The 27,099-nt window shown below is 44.9% G+C and overlaps 1 protein-coding gene across 1 annotated transcript in view; it reads left to right on the forward strand.

Annotated features, from left to right (window-relative positions):
- The window catches only part of SNX29 (sorting nexin 29), a 547,242-nt gene that overhangs the window by 85,136 nt on the left and 435,007 nt on the right, over positions 1–27,099 (forward strand). The window contains exons 10-11 of the mRNA XM_054589590.1: positions 104–179; positions 1,825–1,907. Coding sequence (XP_054445565.1) covers positions 104–179; positions 1,825–1,907 — 159 coding nt within the window. The remainder of the gene's footprint in view (positions 1–103; positions 180–1,824; positions 1,908–27,099) is intronic.

Here is a 27,099-nt window from a genome sequence, read left to right on the forward strand (position 1 = left end):
TTAGTAGATGAGCTACATGTCTGCACTGTATCTTTGTCTCGTGGAGGAAATGAAATGAAAGCAGAAAGCTGACTTCCTCTCTGTGACTTCTCTGTGCTCACAGATGCCCCCCTTGGAAGCTTGGAGAACGGGACAGGACCCAAGGATCACGTGCTCCCAGAGCCTGGACCTCGGTACAGGTCAGTATTCAGAAAACAGATTGCCTTTGGGATTGAATTTTATTCAGCATTTTATTCTTTTTTAAAGATAGGAGGGCATCTGCTAGGATTGAAGGGCAAGGCCTCGTTTGTGTCCAGGTTTAGTCTTAACATTACAGAGTGTGAAGCTGTCAAGGGTTAAAGAGCATGAGAGACTCTATAAGAAGTAGGACTTGTTAAACTTCATTTGCACACCACCTTTACTTTGTGCACTTTTGGGGACATATATGGGTACCTCCTCTGTCACTGTTTGCTAATTTTAATAATTGATGATAATATTGGATAATTAATATTATATAATATTTAAGTTGCTTATATATCATATATTTGTAAGTGCTTAGTCTGGCATATAGTAGTAAGTACCATGTTGGCTTTCTTTTTTCAAATTAAAGTATCCAAAAGATTTTTGAGTTGCCCAAAGTCATTGGCTGCTTGGTGTCAGTGTGAAATTTTGCTTATGCATGATCCTTGCTGTTACTGTGTTTTTCTTCTCTTTATGATTTAATTTGGTGTTTCAGGGAGATATCATGCCTGCATTTACACACTTTGCTCCTGGCTGGGAGTCACTATTGCCCCACACCATGCTTGGTATTGTGGTCTCACCCCCAGTAGAGGGGCTCTGCTCTCTGAAAATGATACTATCGGTAGGGGCTTGTACCAATTAGCATAATGTCAGGAAGGATTGGTGTCCCTGGGCCCATCCAGGACTGAGTCCTTTTTGCTGTTTATCTTAGAAAAAATGAAAAATGCAGCATTAGGTGAAAAAAAAAATCACTTGTAACTCCCAACTCTATTTCATAGTCCTTTTTGCATAGTGGTAGGTGTGTAAATGTGCATGTGTGTTTTAACCATAATGTGACTGCTGTTTTCATGAAAGATGTGTTGTTATTTTTCCATGTTGCAAATTCTTTGTAAATATACAGTCAGTTCTTATTATTTGTGGTGGTTATGTTTCATAAGGTGCTGTGAGAACTGAACTACTGCTCCTAGAGGAAATGCAGGGCTATGTTCCTGTGAGCCTCTGGTCACAACATTTTTGTCAGCCAGTCAATACATAACTTTGTTTTATGACACCTTATTTAATATACATTGTTGATTTATTAACACTGAACTCCTGACCAACAGCAGTGTAATTCATGCTTAAACAAAAGGTTACCTAACATGTATTTTCCCCACAATGGCTCTCCCAGCCTTTTTGTGCTTGGGAGCACCAGACAGCACTTTAGCATCATGGTTGGGGGCCATTTTAAATAGCAAAATCACCAAGAAATGTGAAAAATGTGGAACTAAATAACCCATCAAAAGGACACACTTAATAATATGATAGTTGAAAGAAGGCAGAGCTCACCTGGTTGGTGTCCCCTGGGAGCATGTACACCTGGGGACTGTACATGTGTAGACTGAGCATGAAAGCACCGTGAATATTAATTTGGGGATTACAAATAAATTTTAGTGAGCAGGTAAATTTGTCAAAAAGGAATTGAAAATAATGAGGATTTCAAAGGGCTGCCATCTGTTCCTTCTAGTAAACATACCCAAATAAACTTAGCACCAGTTAGTTTTTTGAATGGTGAGGTTGTCCATTTAAGTGGCCGAGTGTAACTTCCTTTTGCCTGCCTTTTCCCAGTGTGGAAGCCAGTTCTCCAGGCCAAGGAAGTCCTCTGAGCAGCCTGTTACCTTCTGCCTCAGTGCCAGAGTCGATGACAATTAGTAAGTACTTTCTGAGTTGCCTCCACCAATACAGGGATGACTTCCCGGCCTGTATGTCACGGCAGTGCCTTTGAGCTTGCTCCTCCATGACTGTGGACTTTGCAGAATGTGTCTATCCCTGGTCGTGGACTTGAAGTGTGAGCCGTGGTTTATGTGTGATGCTTGGGCTTATGCACGCTGTCAAGGATACGCTTCAGGAGTGGAGCCGCACTGAGTTAAAGGGGAATCTTCTCTTGTTCAAGGTTTTGCGGTTTGCCTCCTGGAAGGCTGTCAGCTACAGGGGAACTGTTTTAGTTGAGTTTCCTTTGTAGCTCCAGAGGAATTGTTTTTATAAGTAAGGAAGTGTGTGCCTCTCAAAGATGAATGAAAGTTGCTAGTGATCAGGTTCAAGCTGTTTCTAACTCACTACCCAGAAAAAGTGTTAAGAGATTCAGCAATTAAGATTAGGTTCGAGTGGCTTTATATAATAAAGAATGTACCAGCTGTGTCTTAACGAGATAGAAATATCCATCCAGAGTTAGGCAGGCTGGGGCTGGTGTGCGGCGCATGGTCATCAGAGTCCAGGATCCTGTCTTGCTTTAGAGCCCAAATGGCGGTTTCGGCTCCAGCCATCCTGTTCTCATCCCAGGTAGCAGGAAGGGAGTGGGGCCAAGGGAGAGTGTCCTCCATGGCCATAGACAGGATTCGAGGGGCCGAACTTACATAACTGAAAAAAACGCTGTAGCCTCTGATAGAACTTTAGCATTTTCTTAATTGTGAAAGTAGCAGCAAACCATAGAAAATGGTTAGAAAATGGGTGACTGTGTCACTGAAAGAAATCACAGGCAGCTGCAACAACTGTGACGTGAAAAAATCTCAGAATGTCATTTCTGCTGGAAAATACGCTCATTTTTAAATATGATAATAAAGAATTCTATACCGTATTATGCCAGTTTTGTTTTTTATATTTTGATAATTCCCATTTCAATGTAATTAGTTTGCTTTGTAATCGTGTGTCTTATTTTATACATTATAACTTGAGACATGTTTCCTGAGAAGAGGCCTGTGTGCTTCACCAGACTGTAAGGATGGGTCCATGGTACAAAAAAGGTGAACACCCTTCCTCCCAGCTGTCGGGACCCTTCCTAGAAGGTGCATGGTGACTCCCAGCTGGATGGCCAACATCCATCAGTCCCGTGGCCTAAGAGGCTGTGTGTACCCCACCTCCAAATTAGGGTTTTCAATGCTATGGAAGGAAGAGTGGTGTTTGGGAGAAAACCAGTGTTCTCTGATTCAAGGGCGAAGAAGGAAATGAGTAGATACTGTAAGGTTGGTGTGGTGGGCATGACCTGCCTCACTGTGTACAATGAAAGTATGTAGTTTTTCAGGGCACTGCTCAGCTGGAATTCAGCTGAGAAGATATTTACAGATCATCCAGGGTGTGAGACACGCAGGCTAGGAGAACACTAAGGTTGCTGGTTTTCAAATTTCAGTTAAATTTTTTTTTTTTTTAACCCATGGTACTATTTAACTTATCCTGTAATTTTTTTTGAACATATGCTTAAAAAACTTGAAAGTCTTTATTTAAAAAGGAAAGTTTATATGATTACTGTGACTGGAGAGCCACAATAAGCTGACTTAAATAGTAGGTAACTATAAAAGTAAAGACAATGAAAAGGAAACAGTGTTACAAAGTGACCTCAGTGTTGTTGCCTGTTCTTGGTTGTGGTTGAGACTATTGGTTGTTTTTTCATTTTTAAAGATTTATTTATTTATTTTTAGAAAGAGGAGAAGGGAAGGAGAGAAACATCAATGTGTTGTTGCCTCTTGTGTGCCCTCTCCTGGCCTCTGGCCTGCAACCCAGACACATGCCCTAGACTGGGAATCAAACTGGCGACCCTTTAGTTTGCAGGCCAGCGCTTAATCCACCGAACCACACCAGCCAGGGCTGATTGAGACTGTTGTTAAAAAGAGAAACCAGTGAGAAGCATTAGAAAGGTGTGGAGGCTGTCCTCATGCTACCTCAGATAGTTTGCCTGGAAGTAATAAGAAGGATTGGAGAAGGGAAAGGAAGCCGTCTTCCCTGATAACTGTTATTTAAGGCCTTGCGCCTGGGCACCCTCTCTTTATGTGGGTATACCTCGGTGTGGAGGGATGAGACTTGGCTCTGGCTCTAGGTGTATCCACTCTAAAGAACACTGGTTTTTGCCTTATTTCCATTAGTTTTGAAAAGGGCAGTGACCCTGAGACTGGGGACAGGAATACCAGGCTTTGTGGGCACCTTGTTCTAGCCACATTTGCAGGGGGTCCAGGTATCTTCATGCACCCCAGCAGGTGCCCGGCATTGTGCTGCACAGTAGGTGTCTTGTTCCCTGGGCTGAGGTTCTGCCCTCTCAGGTAAGCTGTTTGTTTGTCAGCTGTTATTTGGGGTTTACAGAGATCCCCTCTGTGGGTCTTCCTCTGCCATTTTCTGTCTTTGAGGAAGTTGCCAGTCCTGCTTGTGTATTTTCACTAAGGAGGTTGCTCTGAACACACCTGAGTTATGCTGACAGCGGGGATGTAAACTTTTTCTTATTTTTACTCATACAGTTTTCTAAAAATATAAATCCAGTTTTATTTCTTATCTTTGGTAAGAGGAGACATATCTAGAGTTTACAATTGAATCTCTGAGGATGTATGTCACTACATCCATGTTTTGACCCTTGATATTTTGTATAATGTGTGGTTTGTGGGGATAATTTTGTGTATATGGGGAGCTTTGTTTTCTGAAGTAGTTGTAAGTTTCAAGGAGCTGAAAGTGGACAGCATTGTCGTCCATCCTGGGAGTGTTCTGGATGAGAAATCAGGATTCTTAGAAACTTTGAGTAGAGGGGCATTTTGACTTGTATATTCCCTTCCTTCCACCACCTCCTGCATTTCTCTGGCTAAATAGGGTGTATTAATTTGCTTGGGCTACCACAATAAAATCCCACAGATTAGGAGGCTTAAACAACAGAATTAATTTCTCATGGTTCTGGGAACCAGAAGGCCAAGATCAAGGTGCTGGCAGGGCTGGTTTCAAGTGAGAGCTCTCTCCCTGGCCTTTTCTTTGTGCACACCCATCCCTGGTGTCTCTTCCTCTTATAAATCCTGTGGATTAGGGTCTGATCTATGACCTCATTTAATCTTAATGACCTCTAAAGCCCTACCTCCAAATACAGTCACAGTGGGGTTAGGACTTCAACATGCGAATTTTGGAGGGATATGATTCAGTCCATAACACAGGATGTCCCAGGAGCGGTGTCCCAGAGTGACCCAAACACAGATTAAGAATTACATCCCTGCATGTGACACACAGGAGTCCACTCCAGAGATGCTCGACTCTCACAAACCCCTGAAGAGCCTGGCAAAGGAACCCCAACTCTACGCTACCCGAAGCAGCGAACGTTTCCCTTATGTCCTGCCAAGTGGCTTCTCTGCCTCATTTAATAATCTGTGCAGGTGGCTGCCTGGACACTGTCCTCCAGCTAGAGCTGGTTTGTTCAGTCCTCGGTGCTTGGGGTAACTGACAAGTCCTCTGCCAAGCAGCCTCCCCACTGGAATGGCTTGGAAATGGCAAAGGGTTTTGGCCTGGGCTTTTGGGGTATATATCCTTACCATTGTTTAGCATCCAAGGGAAGATAGTGTGACCAGACCCACATTACTGCTGTCTCTTTCTACAAGGCCCTTTGGTACTTAAGAAAGCATGGAAGCCCATTATGAAAATTTAATTACCTAGTGAAGTAATAAAGACAGTTCGAGCACACCAAAACATCCATAATTCTGCCTCAGATACTTTCCATATCTGCAACTCCCGTTTTTGGGTGGCAGAGTTGCACCTGCTTGGACTTGCAGCGTGCCAGGTGCTTGAGGGGCACTGTGCTGTCTCGTAGTCAGGAGGGCACACTCTGGAACCAGGCTGCCTGGCTGGGTTCAAGTTCCAGCTGGGTGGTCTTAAACCTCTCAGTGCCTGGTTTCCTTGTCTAAACATAAGATAGGATGAGTCCCCATTTAGGGTGGTCATTGTGAAGATTAACTGGAATGTTCTTAGAAGAGTATTTGGATCAGAGCCAAGAGTCAATAAATATTAGCTATTATCAATGTGCTTATTTGTATTCTGCTTTCTTAACATTTTTTTATAGTCATCCTTTTCTTCATCACGTGGCCATCCTGTTAAATGACTGTATAATATTCTATCACTTGATTTATTACCATTTACTTAGATTACTTTTTGCGGGGGGAGGCTGCTAGGTTTTCTTTAATTTTTTCTATTTTTTGCAGTAAGTTTCTTTATTCATTGTAAAGAAAAAATGAGAAGATCTGGGCTTGTAGTAAGTGCATTTAAAGAATATTGCCCATTATTGTTTTCTACTTACTTGCTTCTTTGGGGTAAATTCCTGGTTTTGGGGTAGTGGACCAAAATGTAGGCCTTACGGGCTTTCTGTGAGCAGCCATTTTGTGTTCTGAGTTCATGTGTGACTATTAGTGTGACAGCTGCCAGTTTCTTCACACTTCACCAACATTAGGTGCTAACGTTGGTTCCATTCGAAAAATGGAAAATGGCACTTTGTGGCTGTGTGACTGCCTTCCTTCAGGGACAGCTTCTGTCCATGCTCTTTTTTTTTTTTTAAAAATATTTTATTGATTTATTTTTAGAGAGAGGGGAAGAGAGGGAGAGAAGCATCTATGTGTGGTTGCCTCTCATGTGCCTCCCACTGGGGACCTGGCCCACAACCCAGGCATGTGCTGTGACTGGGAATCAAACCTGCGGCCCTTTGGTTCACAGGCTGGCACTCAGTCCACTGAGCCACCCCAGCCCATGTGTCCATGCTCTTGTTGAACATTTGTTTCCCTGGTGTGACTTGTTGGTTTATATCCTTCAGTGTTGGGGCCTTTTGTTCTCCTGTTGGGTGTCTCCCTGATTTGGAGAGGAACGTGAGAATAGGAGGGATGGGATTAAGACAGATGCTCTTTGCTTTTCGTGGAGCTGTGTGGCTTGGGAAGGAGGCTGCAAGGACTGGCTAACAATAACATTGTGTAAAAATATAACCTAGTAAAGTAATAATATTTTGGCAGAGTTTATATGTGCCAAGGATTGTGCCTAAGTATTTAAATTTATATTTTCTTATTTAACCCCATCACCCTTTGAGATGCAGATAACATTATTCTTTTTGCGTAAGGAAACAGAGGCTTACTGAGGTTAAGTAACTTACCTAAGACCCCACAGCTAGATTATCATTCAGCAAATAATTGCTGAGTACCTACTGCATGCCGGGTGTGTGTCCTCGGTAGATTGAGTGGTGAGGTGTGTGAGGAACCCAGGTTTTCCGACTCCAAAGCCTTCACAGTTCTTCCCACTTCTAGATTACCTAAGGGGACATGTTCCACCTCCACCCAGCCAGGCTGTGCAGCCTTGCACCAACAGTGGGTGGGCATCCAGATCTGAGAGCTTTATACTTACTATTGCTTTTCTTTTTTTTAATGAAGGAATTTTCCTGAGGGAGGATATCAGGTTTTCAGGATGAGCATGCCAAACTTGTTTATTTTCAGGGGTACTTTTTGCTCTGAATGCTATAGTCTGAATGTTTGTGTCCCTTCCCAAAATTCATATTTTGAAATACCCAATGAAATAGAATTAAGAGGTGGGACCTTTGAGTTGTGATTAGGTTGTGACAGTGGAACGCTTATGAATAAGATTAGTGCCCTTATAAAAGTGGCCCCAGAGATCTCCCTTGCCCTTTTCACCATGTGAAGATACAACAAGAAGTCTGTGACCCAAAGAGATCCCTCTCCTGACCATGGTGGCACCCTGATCTTGGACTTCCGGTCTCCAGAACTGTGAGCCATACATTTCGATGTTTATAAGCCACCCGGTCTGTGGTGTTTTGTTAGAGTAGCCCGAGTGGACTGAGGATCGGTGAGGCAATGAACACGGCAACTGGGACTTCTCATCCGTATCTACCACTTGTTGCAAGTTGCCACTTCTCCAACTTCCAGTTCACCCCCTTCCACTAACCCTAGAAATACCCCAGGTGACAACCAAGCTGCCCCAGAGTACTGCCAACTTGGTAGATGGTCCAGGAACTAACCCTAGTATTTTCTTTTCTCCATCACCACTTCCCCCCTCCTTAGAACACATAATGTTTGCGACTCTTGGTGTGTTTTTCATTATAGATGGTCCAGAGAATTTTACCCTAGGTTATCATTTTGTAGCTACATAAAATAGTAAATGGTGATTAAAATTATTCAAATCCTTTTAATTTTCTTTTCCTTTTTTTCAAAAAAAGAGATTCTTGTCTCTTTTTCTTATGAGACCAAAATATCTTAATTTTAATGGGTAGATAGAAAAGAAGTTTGACTAATATCAAAGCCAAAGAAAGTTGTATACTTTTGAAGTGAAATTAGGTGTAAGAAATCATTTTGTTAACCTCTAAATGGCTTTAAAAATACCTTGTAATCCCTCTGAAACCGTCTTGGAATTGGCACATAATAGCTCTTCCACTTGTCATCACTTGCTGTTGATGCTGACTTACACCAAACACCAAATTTTATGATGAATAAAATTTCATTTTCCATTTTCCAGTTCTGTTTCACTATTGGCATTCTTTTACACTTGATTTGTGGCAACAATGTTTTAACAGTTTTAGATTAAATAGTTTGGTGGGTCCCAATCTGGGGTCCAAAATGGTGCGAATAGGGTTTGGGGGCAAGAGAGAAGTGACGTGAAATGTTGTGATGGAGGCTGACCCTGGCCCAGAGCAGGGCGTCTTTTTAGAATATCAAAAGTCCCTGCTTTTGGCCAGGAGTACAGTAGTGTGTGCGATCAGCAGGCTGTAATAAGTCAGGGTAGGTAATACTGAAGACTGATAGAGAAACGTGATTCGTGGGGATGGTGTAAGACAGGTTCTTGGTGGCCAGTAATAATTATGATAATGATTAGTATTCATTAAATGGAAAGGCAATAGGCATTTGTTAGATGCTTCTCTGAAGTCATCCTGGCTTTACACTGACCAAGGTGCAGGCCCCACTGGCTCCTTGTACAGATGGGAAGGTCCCTGAGGCAGAAGCTGAATGCAGTGCTTGAGGTTGTACAGCCAAACTTCTGTGGCTGTGCTTCCCAAATCCAACGGCCCTTTCTCTCTCTTCTTCCTGGTATCAATGTAGTTGGGGAGCAGCGGTTTTTTCTTTATGTGGGCTAACCTGGTAACCTGACTACTGCTAGTAGCTCTACCACTGCCTTTGAAATGTGCTTGTGAAGGAGGAGCTGGTAGGCAGCCAGGCTCCAAATTCCAGTACCAGTGCCACAGGGAGCCCTGGTCCTTTATGGACCTGCGAACACTGCCTGTCCTGTTCTGACTTTGCTTGTTTCTTGAGGTCTCGTGCCTGGGAAGGGTGGGCTCCGTCCACACAGGCTGTGATGTGGACGTCCCAGGCTGCATGCTGTCACCTTGGTCTCTGCAGCCAGCTACCAATGTCACTGTTCGGTCTAGCCGGAAAGCCTGGTAGGTCGGGAGGGCGCCTGCAAAAGGGCTGCAGCAGTGGGGTTGGTGGGGCCCAAGCAGGCCGTGTGTTTGGTGACTGTTTACACATCGCCAGAGGGAGGTGTCACGTTGTGGGTGTCCCCTCTGAGGTTCAAAGGGTGCTTTAAGGCATGGGTGCTGCCTAGTGCTCTCTGACAGCCATAGACATGGTCCCCCTTGTCTAGAGACTTAGAAAGGACATCAGTCTTCATTCTGTAGCCCTGATTTGTATGCAAAGGACTGTCCACGGTCACACAGTGTAAATGGTAGAGAGAGAAACGGCATTTAGAATTCTCAGGGGGGTGCTCTTCTGTTCTTTTTTCTTTTTAACACTTGATTGAGGTGTGAGTGATGTACAAGGAGCTGTACATATTTAATGTATATAACCTGATGAGTTTGGAGATAAGCATACAGATGTGAAATCATTACCACAATCTGTGCCAAAACCATATCCCTTACCTCCAAAAGTTTTATCCCACTCTATTGATTGATGGATTGATTTATAAGAACTCCTAACATACTCTCTCAGCAAATTTTTGGGGAGTGCTTTCCTTGATGAAGGAAAAAAGTGCATTTTGTTTCTTTTAATTTTCTTTTTCCCATTTTTTTCTTTCTCTATTGCTAAATCCTTTCTTCCATTCAAAAACTACTTATTCCCAGTGCTTACTGTGTGATAGGCACTATGCTAATCTTGGCCTGTATATTGGTGAATAGTAGTTAAAGTCCTGCCCTGGGGGGTTGCTAGGTCAGTGGGGATGATAGACAGTAGCGATGTTAACAGTCACATGAACTTGTCCTTGAAAATCTATACGATTGCTAGGAATGCAAAGCATGGTAGGGTAGGGGTGTTTTAAGGTGGATTACCTGGGTTTCTTTTGGTGACAATGGAGTTGAGGCCTAGGGACGAGGGGACTGGGCCAGTTTTGGTGGGAGAAACTCCCAGAAAGTTGGTTCTTCTTGCCGACACAGTAAAAAATTACACACCAGCGAGCTTACTAGCATCCAAGCAAAGTTCATAGTGCTAAGTTCTAATGGGGGAGCAAAAGCAAGGGTGGCCAGAGGCCAAATGGCCATGGGCCTCCCATGTGGCAAGAAAGGGGCATGAGCCAAGAGAGTGACTCCTTTGTTCTGAGGACTTTCATAGTGGGTGGGATGGGTTGAGGGAGTTACATATTGATTGACAGGTAAAGGTGGTGCCAGGTTTCCCTTGGGGAGATGTGACTACTCAAATGTAGGTATGTGTGATGGTCTGTTAGCCTGAATCCTTATCTTGTTCCAGGCTCTATTTGTCCATTTTGTGATGGAAGGCAGGCAATTAACTAAAATTGTTTGGTTTTTTTCCCCCCACTTTGGGCACTGTACAACCCACTCCTTCCCCCTTCCAGGCCTTGGAATGAATGTACAGTCTCAAGGTTTTCCTTTGCCCAGCTAGTGGAGGTAATACGCATAGACTTTTAAGGCCCCCCACCTCCGCCCCGCCCCATCTTGTTGTTCAGAATGCCTGGAAGCCTCATCGAACCAGGCTTAGAACTGCTGGGTCAACAGTTGAGACATGTCTTTCTTTGCTTTTAGCCTCCCATATTAAGTTCTTTGTTAGATTGTAATGGTGAGGACCCTGCCTTTATTTCCCCTCTGGCTGCTCATTCTATGATAACAGAAGTGCAGCTGGGCAGAGGTGAAAGGGGACAGCTGACTGGGAGGGCACTGAAGAGGATGGTGAGTTTGACATTATCCTAAGTACAGTGGGAAGAAGGCAGAGGGTCTTAACCAGGAATGATGTGATTTTTCCCACTTCTTCTTGCAAAGGGCAAGCTGTTTAATAGTGTGGTCTTTAGTTCTCCTCCCTTTCTGCTGGCCCTTCCTTGCATGAGTGGTTCTTGAAGGCCTCCCTTGTGACTCTCAGGGTGGGGACTTGTGATAGTCCCCAGTTGGTGCCCTAAGTAACATGTGTTGACACCCATAATTCAAAGAGATGTGCTAAGTGCTACAAGAGAGAGCAGAGGAAGTGGGGTTATTGGAGGTGATCTGGAGCCTTGAGCCATCTTCCTAGGATCAAGCCCCAGCTCCTGAACTTCCTAGCTAGGTATCCCTCCCTTCCTCCTTCATTTTTCCCCCCAGACCCTGGGCTCTATTTCCTTATTTGCAAGATGAAGATACACTGGCATGTCAGGGCCATTTTGCGGGTTAAGTACACTAGCGCGTGAAGGCAGGAGACTTGAGTGCTGAACCAGGCTTTATATGTAGTGGAGCCTTGTCAAGTATTTGGAACCTTCCACAGGTGTATGAACATCATCACTCTTAGTTCTTCAGAGTCAGGTCATTGCCTAGTGAGGCTCAGGACCAGGCCAAGGACCCAGGATAGTGAGAGATTCAATGCGCGTGTTCAGTATCATCTCATGATCTTTGGTGTCAGGTGGTGGCATCACTCCAGGGAGGCCAGATTTTTCTGAAATCCTTTCTGGAGACTCTCTTTGGGCACCAATTTTTGAGCCCATTCAAGTTCTAAGCTGTAGTCAGAGCCCAAACCCCAAGAATTTTAGAGTCTGATCTCTCACATTTCTGTTCTGGCTCTTTTCAGATCATCTCTGCCAGTCTTCACATATCAAATCCACCCCTAAGTTGATACCTATTTCTGGGCAATTCCAGATTTTCCTTCAGGGAGTGCCTGGAAAAGATTAATGATATGGGCATCTCATTTATTTTGCCTACTGCGAACCGGGCTTTGTTTATACTATCACTTAATTTTCACATCATCCCTGCAAAGTGGGAGTGTCGGCCTTGTTTTATAGTTGGAGAAACAGAGGCTGAGAGTGGCTGTCGTGGAGGCCTCACTGCTAGGATGTGGGGGAGCTGGACTCACATCCCTCCATCTCTCCTTGCTCTTCCTGGTAACCCACAGCTTCTGGAATGCTCTGCCCTCAGAAGAAAGCATTCCAGTCTGATAAAATTGTTCCTCTTCAAAGAGGTTTTACTTCTCTGGGTACCTGTCTGAAAGGGCTTGCCTCCCCCACTCTCACATATCACCCACTCAGCTTTTCATGTCTGCTGATTTCAGGCATCTGAAACCCTTATGGCTGAATAGACTCTTTGTTTATTTCTGTGTCTCCTTCTGGAATGTAAGCTCCTTGAGGGCAGGCACTTTGCCTGCTGTTCACTGCTGTGTCCCTGGTGCTGAAAATCCTGTCTGAAATGGATTTGTTGCTCAAGAAACATTAATTGAAGGAATGAAGGAATGCATGAATGAACTAATGCTTATTCTAGTTCCAGCAAGCATGAAACATTTAAAAAGCATTGTGTAGGAATTAATTGAAAATGAGTTCCCCGAGGGCAGGCTTACATCTGTTGTTGTTGTTTTAAATAATTTTTTATCTTTTAGTTGCAGTTGATGTACAATATTGTATTAGTTTCAGGTGTACGACCCAGTGATTAGACGTTTGTATAACTTACAAAGTGATCACCCTGATAAATCTATTACCCATCTGACACCACAAATAGGTATGGCAATATTATTGACTATATGCCCTACGCTGTACTTTACATTGCTGTGACTAATTTGTAACAACCAATTTGTACTGCTTAATTCCTTCCCTCTTTTTATCCAGCCCCCCAACCACCCTCCCATCTGACAGTCATCAAAATGTTCTCTGTGTCTGTGAGTCTGTTTCTAGTCTGCTTATTCTGTATTTTGTTTTTTAGAATCTATATAAGTGAAACTGTATGGTATTTGTCTTTCTTTGTCTAACATTTTTCTCAGCACAATACCCTCTAAGTCCATCCATGTTGTCACAAATGGCAAGATTTCATTCATTTTTTTATGGTTGAGTCATATTCCATTGCATATATGCATCACTTCATCTTATCCACTTGTCTATTGATGGACACTTAGGTTGCTTCCATATCTTGATTATTGTAAATGATGTTGCAGGGAACATATGGATGTATAGGTCTTTGTGATTTAGTGTTTGGGTTTTTTCAGATAAATATCAAGAAGTGGAATAGCTGGGTCCTTCATTGTCTCTTGTTACAGACGTGTAAAGTCTATTTTATCAGGTATAAATATTGCTACCCCAGCTTTTAAAAAAATTTGTTTTTTTCGTGAAATATTTTTTCTGTCCCTTTACTTTCAGTCTGTGTATCTTTAGATCTGAAGTGAGTCTCTCTCTCTTTTTTTATTAAAAAAGTTTGAGTCTTATTTAGCATTGTATCTAAGGCACTAATGAGAGTAAGGAAAGAACATGATCAATCTCACATTCAATTTTTTAAAATTATATTTTATTGACTATGCTATTACAGTTGTTCTGGTTTTTTTCCCCTTTGCCCCACCTCCACCCAGCACCCCCATTCCCTTGGGCAATCCCCACACCAGTGTTCATGTTCATGGGTCATGCATGTAAGTTCTTTGGCTATTTCCTTTCCTATATTGTACTTTACTGCCCCATAGCTATTCTTTAACTATGTATTTGTACTACTTAATCCACTCACTGCCTCACCCATTCCCCCACACTCCCCCTCCCATCTGGCAACCATCAGAACACTCTCTGTGTTGATGATTCTGTCTCTATTCTTGTTTGATTAGTTTGTTTTTAGATTTAATTGATAGATTTGTATTTTTTTTTTTTTTTTTTACCATTTTATTGTTCATAGTTTTGATCTTCCTTTTCTTAAATAAGTCCTTTTGACATTTCACATAATAATGGTTTGGTGAAGATGAACTCTTTTAGTTTTTTCTTGTCTGGGAAGCTCTTTATCTGGCCTTTGATTCTAAATGATAGCTTTGCTGGGTAGAGCAGTCTTGGCTGTACATACCCACTTTTCATGAATTTGAATATTTCTTGCCAGTCCCTTCTAGCCTGCAAAGTTTCTTTTGAGAAATCAGCTGACAGTCTTATGGGAAATCCCCTGTAGGTGATTAAATGCTTTTCTCTTTCTGCTTTTAAGATTCTTTCTTGATCTTTAACTTTTGGCATTTTAATTATGATGTGTCTTGGAGGGGGCCTCTTTGCATCCATCTTGTTTGGGACTCTCTGTGCTTCCTGGACTTGTATGTCTATTTCCTTCACCAAATTAGGGAAATTTTCTTTCATGATTTTTTTGAAATACATCTCCAGTTTCTTGTTCTTTCTCTTCTCCTTCTGGCACCCCTGTGATGCGAATGTGGGAACACTTGAAGTTGTCCCAGAGGCTGCTTACACTATCTTCAGTTTTTTGGATTCTTTTTCCTTCGTGTTGCTTGACTGGTTGTTTTTTGCTTCCTTATGTTCTATGTCATTGATTTGATTCTCGGCTTCATCCACTCTACTGTTGTTTCTGTATAAATTGTTCTTCAATTAGTGTATCCTTCGTTTCTGACTGGATCTTTTTTATACTGTTGAGGTCCTCACTAAGTTCCTTGAGCATTCTTATAACCAGTGTTTTGAACTCTGCATCTGATAGATTACTCATCTCCATTTTGTTTAGCTCTTTATCTGGATTGTGATCTGTTCTTTCATGTGGGCCATGTTTCTTTGTCTTCTCATTTTGGCAGCCTCCCTGTGTTTGTTTCTATGTATTAGGTAGAGCTGCTACATCTCCCAGTCCTGGCAGCATGCCCTAATGTAGTAGATGTCCTGAAGGGCCCAGTGGCATAGCCTCCTTGGTCACAGGAATTGGGCACTCCAGCTGTGCCCTCTCCCATCCCTGTGTGGTCTGTGTACATCCTTCTGTTGTAGTTGAGTCTTGATTGCTGTTGGCATGTCAATGGGAAGGATTTAACCCCCAGGTCAATCAGCTGCAAGGAATAGCTGTGACCACAGCTATGCAGCACCAACCCCACAGAGCAGGCCTCACTTTAGCGGGGCTCTGGTGCCTGCTGAGTCTGTCCCTTGAATGTGTTGCTCATGAAGGTGGTGCTTCTGAGTGGTCTGAAACTATCTAACAGGTGTGCTGGCTCTGGGGACTCCTGGTACATTCAGAGCAGGGTCAGCCACTGCCTGTACCAGGGTCTCCTGGCATGAACTACAAAGTGACCTGCAGATGGCTGCTACTTGTGCTGGGTTTGGAGGTGTCTGGGAGAGGCCAAGCTGTGAACCAAGGACTCCTGCTAGTGCCAGGCCTGGGGCCACTTAGCAAGAGGTATGGGCACACCAGGCCAGATGCTGCTTATGTGGGGTTTGTAAACCTTTGAGAGACTTTGGGAAAGTCTGCAGCAGGAGCCAAGACTGGCCAATTGTATGGAAAAGCCACTGGAAGGGTTTGGGTGGGCCTGCAGGTAGGGTGGGGCAGTGTCTCAGGGAATACCAGGGCCAGGCCAACAATGTGAGCCAGGTTGATGGAGACTCAGATATGGTGCCTCCTGCCAGGCTCTGTTGGGGGAGGGCTCAGCAAAGGAGCGATGGTTTTAGCACTTCTCTCTGGGAGAAAGCTGCCCTCCAGTGGAGGGCAGACCGTTCATGAAGCCAGACTGTTCAGTTCCTCCACCTCTATCCCTGCACCAGCTGCTGCATCAACACTGGAGCTCAGAGTGAGTCCATGCATGGGCCCTTTAAGAGGAATGTCAGGAACTACAGGAGCCTTCAGGCTCACTCAGTGCCAATCTCCATTGGACTTTACAGCCAGAAGTTATGGGGACTTCTCTTCCTAGTGCTGGCACCTTGGGCTGGGGGCCTGGTGTGGGGCTGGGACCCCTGCTCCTCAGGGGGGATCTCCGCAGCTGAGATATCCTCCTTCTGATTTTTATCTGCCACATGTGGGTGTGGGACCAGTCCATTTCATTTCCCATTCCCTTCTGCCTGTCTCAGTGTGGCTGCTTCTTTGTACGGTATTCTTAGTTATAGGAATTCTGTTCAGTTAGATTTCGGGCAGTTCTTGGTAATGGTTGTTTAATAATAATCTTGATGTGGAAGGGGAAGGATTTGAGTACCACATTTACCTCTCCACCAGTTTGACTGGAAGCTCACATCTGTTTTAATCTGTGTTGCATCTCTGGCTTGGTTAGTAAAAGCCTGGTATGGGGGAGTGAATGAGAGAGTGGATGTTTACCCTTTTCTCCTTTTTCATCAGAGAGGAGGCAGGTGGTTGTAATAGAAAGAAGATTAACTTGGGAATCAGGAATACTTGTTTCTGATTATGGCTCTGATAGCAGTGGGTCCCTTGACCTCTATGTGCCTCAGTTTCCCTAACTGTGAAGTATAAGAGGTTGTCCTCAAGGATTCCTTTTGTTTCTAACCATCTGTTTGGGGAACCTAGTCATGACACCTACATTCTCCTTTGCAATAAGTAATTACAGAGCCAAGCTGTCGAAGTCTGAATGTCTCTAGTGCCTTCCTGGTCTTGTTAGTTTTGTTCTGATGTCAAAGACAGGCATCTTTGATTCCCGTTGCTGACTCTCCCCTTGACTCTCCTGTTGTTGACTGTTGGTTGACTTTGACCTTAGGCTAGGTGAGCTACTATCCATAAACACACTGGCTTTGACATTTGGTCCGCAACTTTTTCTGCTCTAGGCCAGGTGTTGGCCAGTGTAGGAAGCACAACTGGCTGGAGAGAGGTGGGATGGTATTTGTGTGAGAGCCTGGACTCTTGTGGCTTGCTCTGAGGAGAGTGCCTTACTGGAGTTGGTAAAGGTGGATTAGCCTTCTTTGTGAAAGGTAGATGTTGTCTTCAGGTTTTAATTTTCTGTGTCCAGATAGTCCTTTCTTTGTCACTGCGATGTTTCTATCCTCAGCAGTGTTAGAAGATTTGACATGTAAATCTTCTCTGTACTTTATGCATTCTTTATTTTTGTACTATCCTGGTGTAGGTAGTCATGGATAAGTTTGGTTAAGAGGGCTGCCATTTGGGGTGGAAAGAACACCGGGGTCAGGTGTGCCATTCAAGAGCTATGTCACCTCGGGCAAATGCCTTAACCTCTCTGAACGGAGTTTCCCAATCCATGAAATGGAGATAATATTGCCTGCTTGGAGGAGTCTTATGAGGTGTTTGAAGTGTCTGGCACAGAGCCTAGAATATATTGTCTGGGTGTTTTGTTGGAGGCCCATAGATCCAGAGACTTCAGAAGCCTCTCTCGAGTGTGAGAAATTATGCTTGTGTATTTGTGCTAATCTGTGGATTTTCCTGGGAAGAAGGTCTTTTGCTTTTATCACTCTTCCTGAAAGGATTCCAGACCTCTGAAAAATCTCAGATAACACTTTAGGCACTCAGTTGGCAATAATTGCACCTAGTATCTACTGGCATCTGATGGCTGATACCAGGGATGCTGCCGAACATCCTACAATGCACAGGATGGCTCCACAGCAGAGAACCAGCCCCAAATGTCAGTAGTGCTGAGGATGAGAAACGCTGGACAGGAGAAGGAGGCAGTGGGGTTATATTCTAGGAACCATATTTTGTTTCAGACACTTTTTAAAACCATTTGCCTCCTGCATGGCTCCGGGAAAGAAACTTAGGAGAAAAACAATCCTAAATGAAATGATAGATCCCAGAAAGCATTTATCTTTGTGTGTGTATTTGGGAGCTGTTTAGTTCCATCATCCCTGTGATGAAAATGGTTTAGGAAGGGCTGTAGGTGCATAAGGATAAACACTGGTAGAATGTATCAGCGTAAGTGGTCTCCACCTGATAGCCACAGACACACATTCATATTCAACATGTGAGCTCACTGGTGCTGTTTTTCTGGAACCTTTTGAAAATTCCTTCAGTTGATATTTATTGGTATTCATGTAAGCCTCACATTCCTCCATTTCCTCTTTAAGAAATGAGTTTTTACTCTTGAATTAATTTCTTTGTTTGAGTGATTATTTCAGAGCTGGAAGTTGCCAGCAAGTGGCTCAGCCTGTCTGCTGATTTTAGGGAAAGGCAGCATTGGGGCCACCAGGGGGCGCTCTGGCCCTTTCTCTGCTTTGCTTTTACAGCTGTGGGATTTTGCTATCTTAATTTTTGATGTCCAGCGCTGCTGCCCTATTTTAACAGTGAGGTGGGGTGGTGGTTGGTGGTGGTAGCAGCGGCAAGGAGCAATGGTCTTTTCTAGGTGGAAAACATCAGTCCTGTACAGAACATTTTCCATTAGCATAATGACAGTCATATATTTCCATGCCTTTGAAGGGGAGATACAGGTGTCTGGTCCTCTTTTGAAAATATACAGCTAATTAGAAAATACTTCTCTTTTGTCATTGTTTTTCATGAGTTATAATTTATTGTCCATGGATATTTATTCAGCATTCGAAGTTTTATCATTGCCTTCTTTTTCCTTTTTTTTTTTTTCAGGGGAGTGGGGTTAGAGAGTGCTGGGAAATGGAGAGAGAGGTGAGCCCAGATAATCAACCTGATTTTTTTTTTTTTTAATTTTGCCTCACTTTTGATCTTGAGCCAGGGCAGAGAGGGCCAGAAAAAACATCCTCCATTGTCAATAGGTCTTGTTGAGCAGGTGCTTTTTATTTCTAGCTATTATTGGAAGGGATTCTCAATACTAGGGAGGAGGTCTGGCTCGTTGCCTGGCAACACAATTCCAAACATTGGGCAGCTTGAAGAGTGCTGTAGTAATGATGGAGAGAGAGATGGCATGGCCCAGCAGCTGGCCAGGCCTGGCTGAGTGTTTGATGATACAGTTTTCAGAGGAGATGGTAGGGCAGTGGCCGTTATCCTGGTGGCCCTGAGCCCCCTGCCCCTTAACAGAAAGGAGTGACCTGAATTGATGCAGCCAACACAAATCCTCACATTGGGCAAGTTTCTTAAAGGAGAAACTTACTGCTACCAGACAGGGCCCTGGCCCTGAGTGTGTCTGCCTAGGGCCAGCTGAGGTGTGTGGCTTCTTGACTTTGTGTAGGAAAGATTTCACAACATGAATCCAAGTGACTGTGAGGATACATTTATTAAAGCTGGGGACAATGAGGTAAGAAAGGGCTTAACAGAAGAATCAACAGGACAGCCAAGGCTGAGCTGCCTTAGCTCCCTGGTAAGTCAGAGAAAAGGGGGCTTTAGGGACAGGTTTGGGGGGTCAGCCTGCGATAAGCTGCCTGCTGCTCATTGCTCTAGAGTTTAGGAGACGCGTGCCTGTGAAGAAAGAAGTGGGGGAAGAAGAAGGGAAAGGAACTGTGTGGGCTGCTTCCCAGAGGGAGAGTCGCCATGGGTCCTTTGTCTTGAGGCTTTTAACTCTCTCTTGCAGGCCAGAATGTTCGGGCAGGTCTCGGGAGGGTTTCAGCAGAATGTTCCTCAGTTCGCCAGGTGTGCCCTTTCAGGGCCATGGTCTCCATTGATTGGTCCGTGACAGGACAGGGGGTCTTTCATTACTGCAGTTGGTTCTGGCCATTGCCTACCTGGTCTTGCTGCTTTTCTGGGCCTGGAGGTGAGACACAGCTGAGGCCTGGTCATTACTCTCCTCGATGTCCTCTCCAGGGAGGAAAGGCCAGTAGAGAAGTTACCTTGGGGGCGAGGTTCTTGTTTTCGCAGTTTTGCCCCCGGGCCAGGCATTTGGGCTATCTGCCCTGGTGATCATCTGAATCTGCCTTTGGCTGCAAATTCCTCAGCCACTATGTTCAGCTGTCTGTCTCAGTTTCCCTATTCCACTTGCCAAGGAGTTTTCCTAGTTTCTTACTATTCTGCCTCAATTAAACCCTGAACGTAGTCAGGTACTCCCTGGGATAGGGCCTACTATCCTGTCTCATTACCACTGAATTTTATCTGCTAGACCTTCCGTGACTGACTTGGTAACTGGAACGTTCCAGATGGAATTTAGATGTGTCACTTCTTTATTGCTTTTTTAATTCATCTACTGAGCATGTGCCACATGCCTAGTACTGTTTTAGCTGCTGGGGAGTCAAAGGTGAAGGAGATCCAGCTCTGTGGCTCAGAAGCTCTGTGCCACAGTTTCTGCGTCGTTAAAAAAATACAGTTATAAGAGCCGACATCATAGATTGTTAGGACTGAGGTGGTACATACATACATACAGGGTGGGGCAAACATAGGATTACAGTTGTGAGTATGTGAAACAGAGTTTATTATTGTAGTGTTTTTTATCAATTATTCTATTATTTTCTGTACAAATGACTGTAATCCTACGTTTGCCCCACCCTGCGTAAAGTGCTTATGCCGATGCACTCAGTACTCAGTACTTGTGTGCTCTTATTGTGCAGACCCAGCCCACAAGGAGTTTAAAACCTAATGGAAATAAATAGCATTGGTGATAAAATGCAGAAACAAAGAATGATTGGATGGGGAAAAAGGAAGGCAACTGGGTCATGTGAGAATGAGGTATACTTTGTTGCCTGTGGGCAGTGTGACCTCTACAGTGGTTTACCCCCACCTTCACCTTGTATGCTTTTCCTGAAGTGGGAAATCCTAATTAGGGGTTCAGATCATGTAGTACAGCTTCACTCTTTACCTGAAACGGCAGGGTGCTCTAACCTGCTATTTGGGCTGACTGTAATTCACATAGACACTTTTTTTCCTCACTGCCCATGCCTGGGGAAGGGGGGAGGGGGGAACTGATGAGAGTCTAGGAGGTGGATGTAATAGGATGGGGGCTGTGCTTAGAGAGTGTGGGAGGAAGGGGTAAGGGGTGGGTGCATTCAATTTAAGGCACAGAGAGGGAGGTGCTTGACAAGGAGAGGAAGACACTCCCGGGAGAGAGGCAGCTGTGTGCAAAGGTCCCATGAAAGACTAATAACCTGGAGCTCCACCTCCAGACCCCCATCTGGTGGTGGTGGTGGTGGTGGGTGGGGAGGGTGAGGCCCTTCTCACCATCTAGAAGCACTTTGGGAAGTGATGGTGATGCTACTGCTAAGTCCTCTGTCCTCTTGCCACGTCCGCTTGGTCTTCATCTCAGTCCCATAAAGGAGGGGCTGCTGTCTCCTGTGGGCAGAGTGAATGCCACAGTGGTGAAGTGACTGGCCTAGCACCACGTAGCTGGTGCTGGGTGAGTGGGCAGAGCTGGGACCCGGCGGAGCTTAGCCCAAGAAGGCTGTGTTAAGCCTGGCCTGGAGACCCTGGCCCGGCCTGTTCCCCAGGGCATTTCCATGAGTAATTCTTGCAGAGTATCACTGCCTATCACTGGTCATCCATGGGTGGGACTGGCTGTATGAGTTTCCCAGGTATCATATCTGTGCTTTTGGGTTTTTTTTTCTTTTTGGCTGAACGTGATTTTTTGAATTCTTTTTGGAATTTATCGCTCCACTTGAGTCCTGTTCCATTTTTACTGAGCATCCCTTAACAACTCTGACTCCTAATTTGCTTACAAATGTTTAGGTGAAAGTGCTCATTAACCTCTAAACTAGGATTGACTTTTGGTCACTTTTGGTCGAGCTTTCTAGTAGTGTCTCTGTCTCTGTCTCTCTCGCCCCCTCTCTCCCTCCCCCTCCTCTCGGCCTGGCACAGCTTATGTAACAGTTTCATGCAATTCAGAGCTGATCCAAAACAGACTTCTCGCTCAGGGGATGAGGCACCACTCAGATTTGTTTGAAATGTCAGCTTTGTTTGAAATGTACCAGCAGAAGAGCTGGGGCAGCATTGTTTGTAGAGCTGCAGTGGGGGCCGTTACTAGGTTTGAATTCAGGGGTTGGGTAGCCTGGCTGAGTTGAGCATCCGGTGGAACTGGGTTGGTCGTCCTGTGCTGTGTTATTAAGGGGGAGGGAGCAGTGAGGCTGGGAGAACAGGAGGACACCCCAGTTCCTGCAGCCTGACACGTGGGCTCATATTACGTGCCCTGCTTTCTGCTTTGTTTCTAATTTCCCTCCCTGGACACCCCCGTTTCCTTATTTCTGAAAGGAGGTGAATAATACCCGCCTCTGAAGTGCTGCACACACTTGGTACAGAGGCCCTGACTATTAAATATAGGGGGTGCTTATTATGTGTCAGTTCTAGCCCGGTTCTCTCTCTTTCTCTTCCTCCTTGGACTTCTGTTACCGCTCCCCCACCTCAACTCCTTTTCCTCCTCCCCTGGATCTTAAATGTTAACTTTAAAAATTACTTTAGAGTTTTTGTTTTGTATAGTAGTACATTTACATGGAAAAACTCAGAAGACACTAATGGGACACAGGAAAGAGTTTCTCTTCTACTCTCATTTCAGCCACCCACAGCCCCCTCCCTCCCAGGACTCTAATCTTGGGAGTTCAACATCTGGAAGAGCACAGCTGCCAGACTGAATGGGGGTCAGGCAAACAGAGCACTGGCACTTGCATTTGCCTGCCCCATACCCTTTGATAGGCTGTTGCATTGCATTGCAGTAGTATTGAGTGACTCTGGGTCTTTGCACAGACTAGCTAGTCCTTCCTGGAACACCCTTCCCTTTCCTCCTTTTTGGCCTGGGTAGCACACATTCATCCTTAGTTGTTACCTCTTCCAGACAGAGATACAGATCAAAATGATATTTTTGTTATCAATAAAAGCTGATGGGAAAACGGAGGTTTAAACCTGCAGGCAGGCAGGGTTGCAAAATCTGTCATCCCTGAGTTCACCGAACAGGTGGGGATCCCATAGGGCAGCTACTGAGCCTACCCCAGGGGTCTGGAGCTTGAGGTCTGGGGTCTGGAGGGTCTGGAGGGTCTGGGGTCTGGTTGGTCGGTGAGCAGTGGGTGGGCCCTGAGAGAGTGAACCCATAGGGGCTAAGCTGAGTATGCACTGTTCCTCCCAGGCTCCTGAGTGAGACAAGTTGCCCCTCCCTCCTGGAAGCAGCTAGTGAGCCGCAGAGAGGGTAGGGTGGGGAATTGGAGGGCATCTGTTCCACGTGGAAATGACAAGTCAGAGACTTGGCTGTTCCCCTCCAACAATGAGCACCTACCTCACTTGGGAAGAAACGTTTAGATTTCAGGCTGTTTTTAGATACATGATCACTGGTGGCTGAATTTCCTGGACTCTGTTTTCTCTTCTGCAAAATGGGATCAATAACTTCTCCTCCCAGATTTATTTGCTGGGAACATTTGATAAACTAAAACATGTAAAGAATGGTTCCTGAACCTGCTCGAAGACCTGCCAAGTGTTAAATCTGTGATCCTCTTCATTGATAGCTGGGTTTTATTTTATCATGCCACCCTTCTCCTTGATCTTTCTCGAAACCCACATATCCTCTTCTCCCTGAAGCAAGGAAACTAGAGGCACATCTGTTGAATGGAGGTTCATATCGAGTAGTGAACTTGGGTTTGGTTGAAGAAGGGCTGGTGAGTGGGTGCTACATGGTCCTGCAGCATTAGGTGACAGCCTACAGCTCAGTATCTAGTGACCCTTGATTTAGTGCCTCCTGTGTGCAGGTGTACATGTGCTGGGTGTCTGTGGGAGGCATGCGTTGAGTGGGGGAGAGAATGCCGTGTTCTAGAGGGGTTTCAATCTCCTCCCCTCCCCACATATACACACTCTCCATCTGAGTTTTCTGACTCCTTTAGCCACAAGTTCTGAATGCAGTGGAAGCAAGGAGGCCCCAAGGAGGAGAAGTAGATGTAGCAGTCTTAGGTGGCTGTTTTCTTGCCTCTGGGTTTCGTCTACAACACTCTGCTGGCCTTAGCTCCCAGTGTAGCTGGAGTCCTGCTGCCTGGACAAGGAAGCTGGTCCCGACAGTGCCCCTGCCCTCTTGTGCTCAGTCTTCTGTACTCGAGAGGAAGTGCACCAGCCTGTTGTGTGCTTTTACTTCAGGGAATGCTCACTCATCAGCTGGGCTTTTCTGGGGGAGAAAGCAGAGTGCCCGGATGTGCCTGGGCCTCCGGGATGCTGGCCCGTCTGTCCCCTGCAGTCCACCCCTTTCTGTGTCTTAATACCCTCACACCTGGCTGGTTCTGCAGGCTTGTGAGGACTCTAGTCACAAATCTGTTCTTTGGAGTGCATTCTGAACAGTGATCACCATGCATCAGGAGCTTGAGGTGCTCTATGTGCCAGGCACTGTTGTAAGCACATTGCATTAACTCCCTTGTCTAATCTCACATCAGCTCCACGAGGCAGATCTGTTAATAGCCTTGTCTACTCGATGGTAATTAAGGGGCTTGCCTAATGTCACATAGGTGATGCTTGATGGGGACTTCATGTCCCAGGTTCCTAGGCTCTGTGCCCTACTGTTTCTGGCTCTTCATGATTTTTTCAGCCATTCATTCCACAAATTCTGAGAACCTACTATGTACCAGGCTCTGTGATGGGCTCTTGGGCAGGGAGTCTCAGCCTTGGCACTGTTGACCTTTGGGTTAGATCATTCTCTGTTCGAGGCTGCCCTGTGTCCTGTGGGATGTTTACCAGCACCCCTGGCCTCTCCCCATTCAATGCCAAGTGTTCCAGAGGGGAGGGCAAAATCCCCCTCAGGGGAGAACCACGTTCTAGGGATATAGTGGGAAATATGGAGCTTGCATTCTAGTGGGGGAGCGTGGAGACCACAAACATAAATAAATATATCAGGTGATGCTCTGTCCTCTGAAGCAAAATGAAGTGGAACAAAAGCATAGGTGGAGAGGGGCCAGAGAGGCCAGTGCGTCCTGCTGTCTGTGAAGCCCCATCTGATAAGGCAACTTTCGAGAGGAGTGAAGAAGAGAGCCGTGGGGATATTGGAGGACGAGTGTTTCCAGCAGAGGGGATAGATAGCCGGTACAAATGGCCTGGGGTGGAGGGTGCTGGGTTTGAAGGAGAATGAGCCGGGGGCAGTAGATACGAAGGCAGAGAGGCTAGGGGTGGAGGTTGCTTTAGCTTTTACTCTGAGTGAGGTGGGAAGACATTGGGGTTTTCTGAGCAGAGTGAAACAGTCTGGCATATCTTAAAAGGGCCACTCTTTTTCTTTTTAATCCTCACCTGAGGATATGTATATTGATTTTTGAGAGAGAAGAAGGGGCTGGTGCAGGGGAGAGATCGATTTGAGAGACAAACATCGATTGGTTGCTTCCATATGCACCCTGACCAGGGGTTGAACCTGCAACCTAGGCATGTGCCCTGACTGGGAATCAAACCAACCTTTTGGTGTATGGGATGGTGCTCCAATCAGTTGAGCCACCCTGCGAGGGCAGAAGGTCTGCCCTTGCCAGTGGGTGGAGATTGTGTGGACTGGAGGGCAAGGGGGAACAGCTGGTAGATGACTCTCCCAGTCCAGGCAGCAGATGCTAGCAACTTGGAGGAGGCCCTGGGACTCTCTGCTTAAGAGGATAACCTATGGGGCTTTTTTGAAATTTAAGTGATCAGCACAATACATGCCCAAGGTTAAAAGACCTGGGCCTGGCCCACCTTTCTCACTTCTAACCCTGTTCTCCCTGGGACTAAGAGTGTGCTTCTAAATATTTGAGCTGTTACTTCTGCAGCTCAGAACTTTCTTTAACCACCATTTCTTGAACCAGCACTTTTTAGAAATTATCGGTTAACTTCTTGCTAGAATGGGGAGGGAATATGGGCACTCACTGGACTGAAGGAAGCAACCTATTTTGTTCTTTCTCAAGATTCTTCTTTTTCTCATCTAAATCCAGCCATCCTAAGGTAGTTCCCTGCCCCTGCCCCCCTCAATTTTGCCTTTCAGAACCTTTAGCCTCCCTCTCATTGTGTTCCTCCATTTAGTAATAACACTTTATTGACCCCTAATTAATTTTAATCATTTTATAGTGGCAATTCTAGTTAGTCACAGCTGTCCCTTGATAATAATGAAAAAGGAAAGTGTCCTTTTAATGTGTCCTTGTTTCCATTTATCATCTCTCCATGGTGTTCTTGGATCACTGTTGATTAATTAATCATTAATTTATTCATTCATTCCTAAAGGCCTAACTGTGTGATTAGGGCCCTTCTAAAATTCACTGATGAAAAGGTGAACTATAGTTGGGGGAAAAAAAAAAAGACATATACTCACTTCAGTTTCCTGGATTTGGTAACTCACATCTCAGGCTCTCATTCCAGGTGAGGCAGCAAAAACTCAATTGTTTCCTTGAAATTGTGGCTGCTGCGTGGTCACAGACCATCCTGTAGTAATTTATGTGCCTTGTTTGAGTCAAGGTGCGGTTTGAGGCTTGGTGGGCACTTGGATGCCAGAAGACCAGACACAAATATCACCCTTGCTAGAGCTCTCAGAGGCCAGTTCTTTTAAAAAAGTTCTTGCCACCCACGTTGCCTGGTGGCGTGGCTTCATCCAGAATGGCTCCAGGATTAGCTTTGGGTTGGGGCCATCATTTTTCACCCACTGTAGTTGAAATGTTCTTTATAGCACATGAAATTATTGACACACCTATCACTGTGAATACTGGAAATCTACTATATTTTTCTGTGCAAATCTTTGTTAGAAATAGTTGGTGACCCTTCTTTTTATTGCTGTATATTGTATTCAGAGCATTCTTTGTCTTCCAGAGATAGGTCCAAAAGACAAATTACTTTGAGGAAATTGAACTGGAAAGAATGCCAAATACTTGCCCTCTGCTGTATCCAAATGTCTGCTGGGAACATCAGCTTGGTCTACTCTCCACAGACCTGTTGACTTGGTTCTGAACTTGGACTGACTTGTGAATGCTGCTTTTTGCTAGTTCCCTGGCTAATCAATGCAGGAAGGAGAGTGAGGCTTACCTGGAGAGTTTTTGGGAAGAAAGCTGCATTCCTCAGAGCATGAGACAACACAGTAAGCAGTTTTCCTCCCAGTTAGAGCCAAGTTAACTCAAATATGAAGCTGGACTGTACTAAGAATCCAGTTTAAAAGGGGCATTTGGAAAAGAAAATCTACCAACATATCTTTAATGAAGTTTGACCCTTTATAGTCTAAATTAGTTCTTTTCTTACAG

The sequence above is a fragment of the Pteronotus mesoamericanus genome, unplaced genomic scaffold (assembly GCF_021234165.1).
Source record: "Pteronotus mesoamericanus isolate MK-2021 breed Mesoamerican mustached bat unplaced genomic scaffold, CSHL_Meso_final scaffold_167, whole genome shotgun sequence".
NCBI lineage: Eukaryota > Metazoa > Chordata > Mammalia > Chiroptera > Mormoopidae > Pteronotus > Pteronotus mesoamericanus.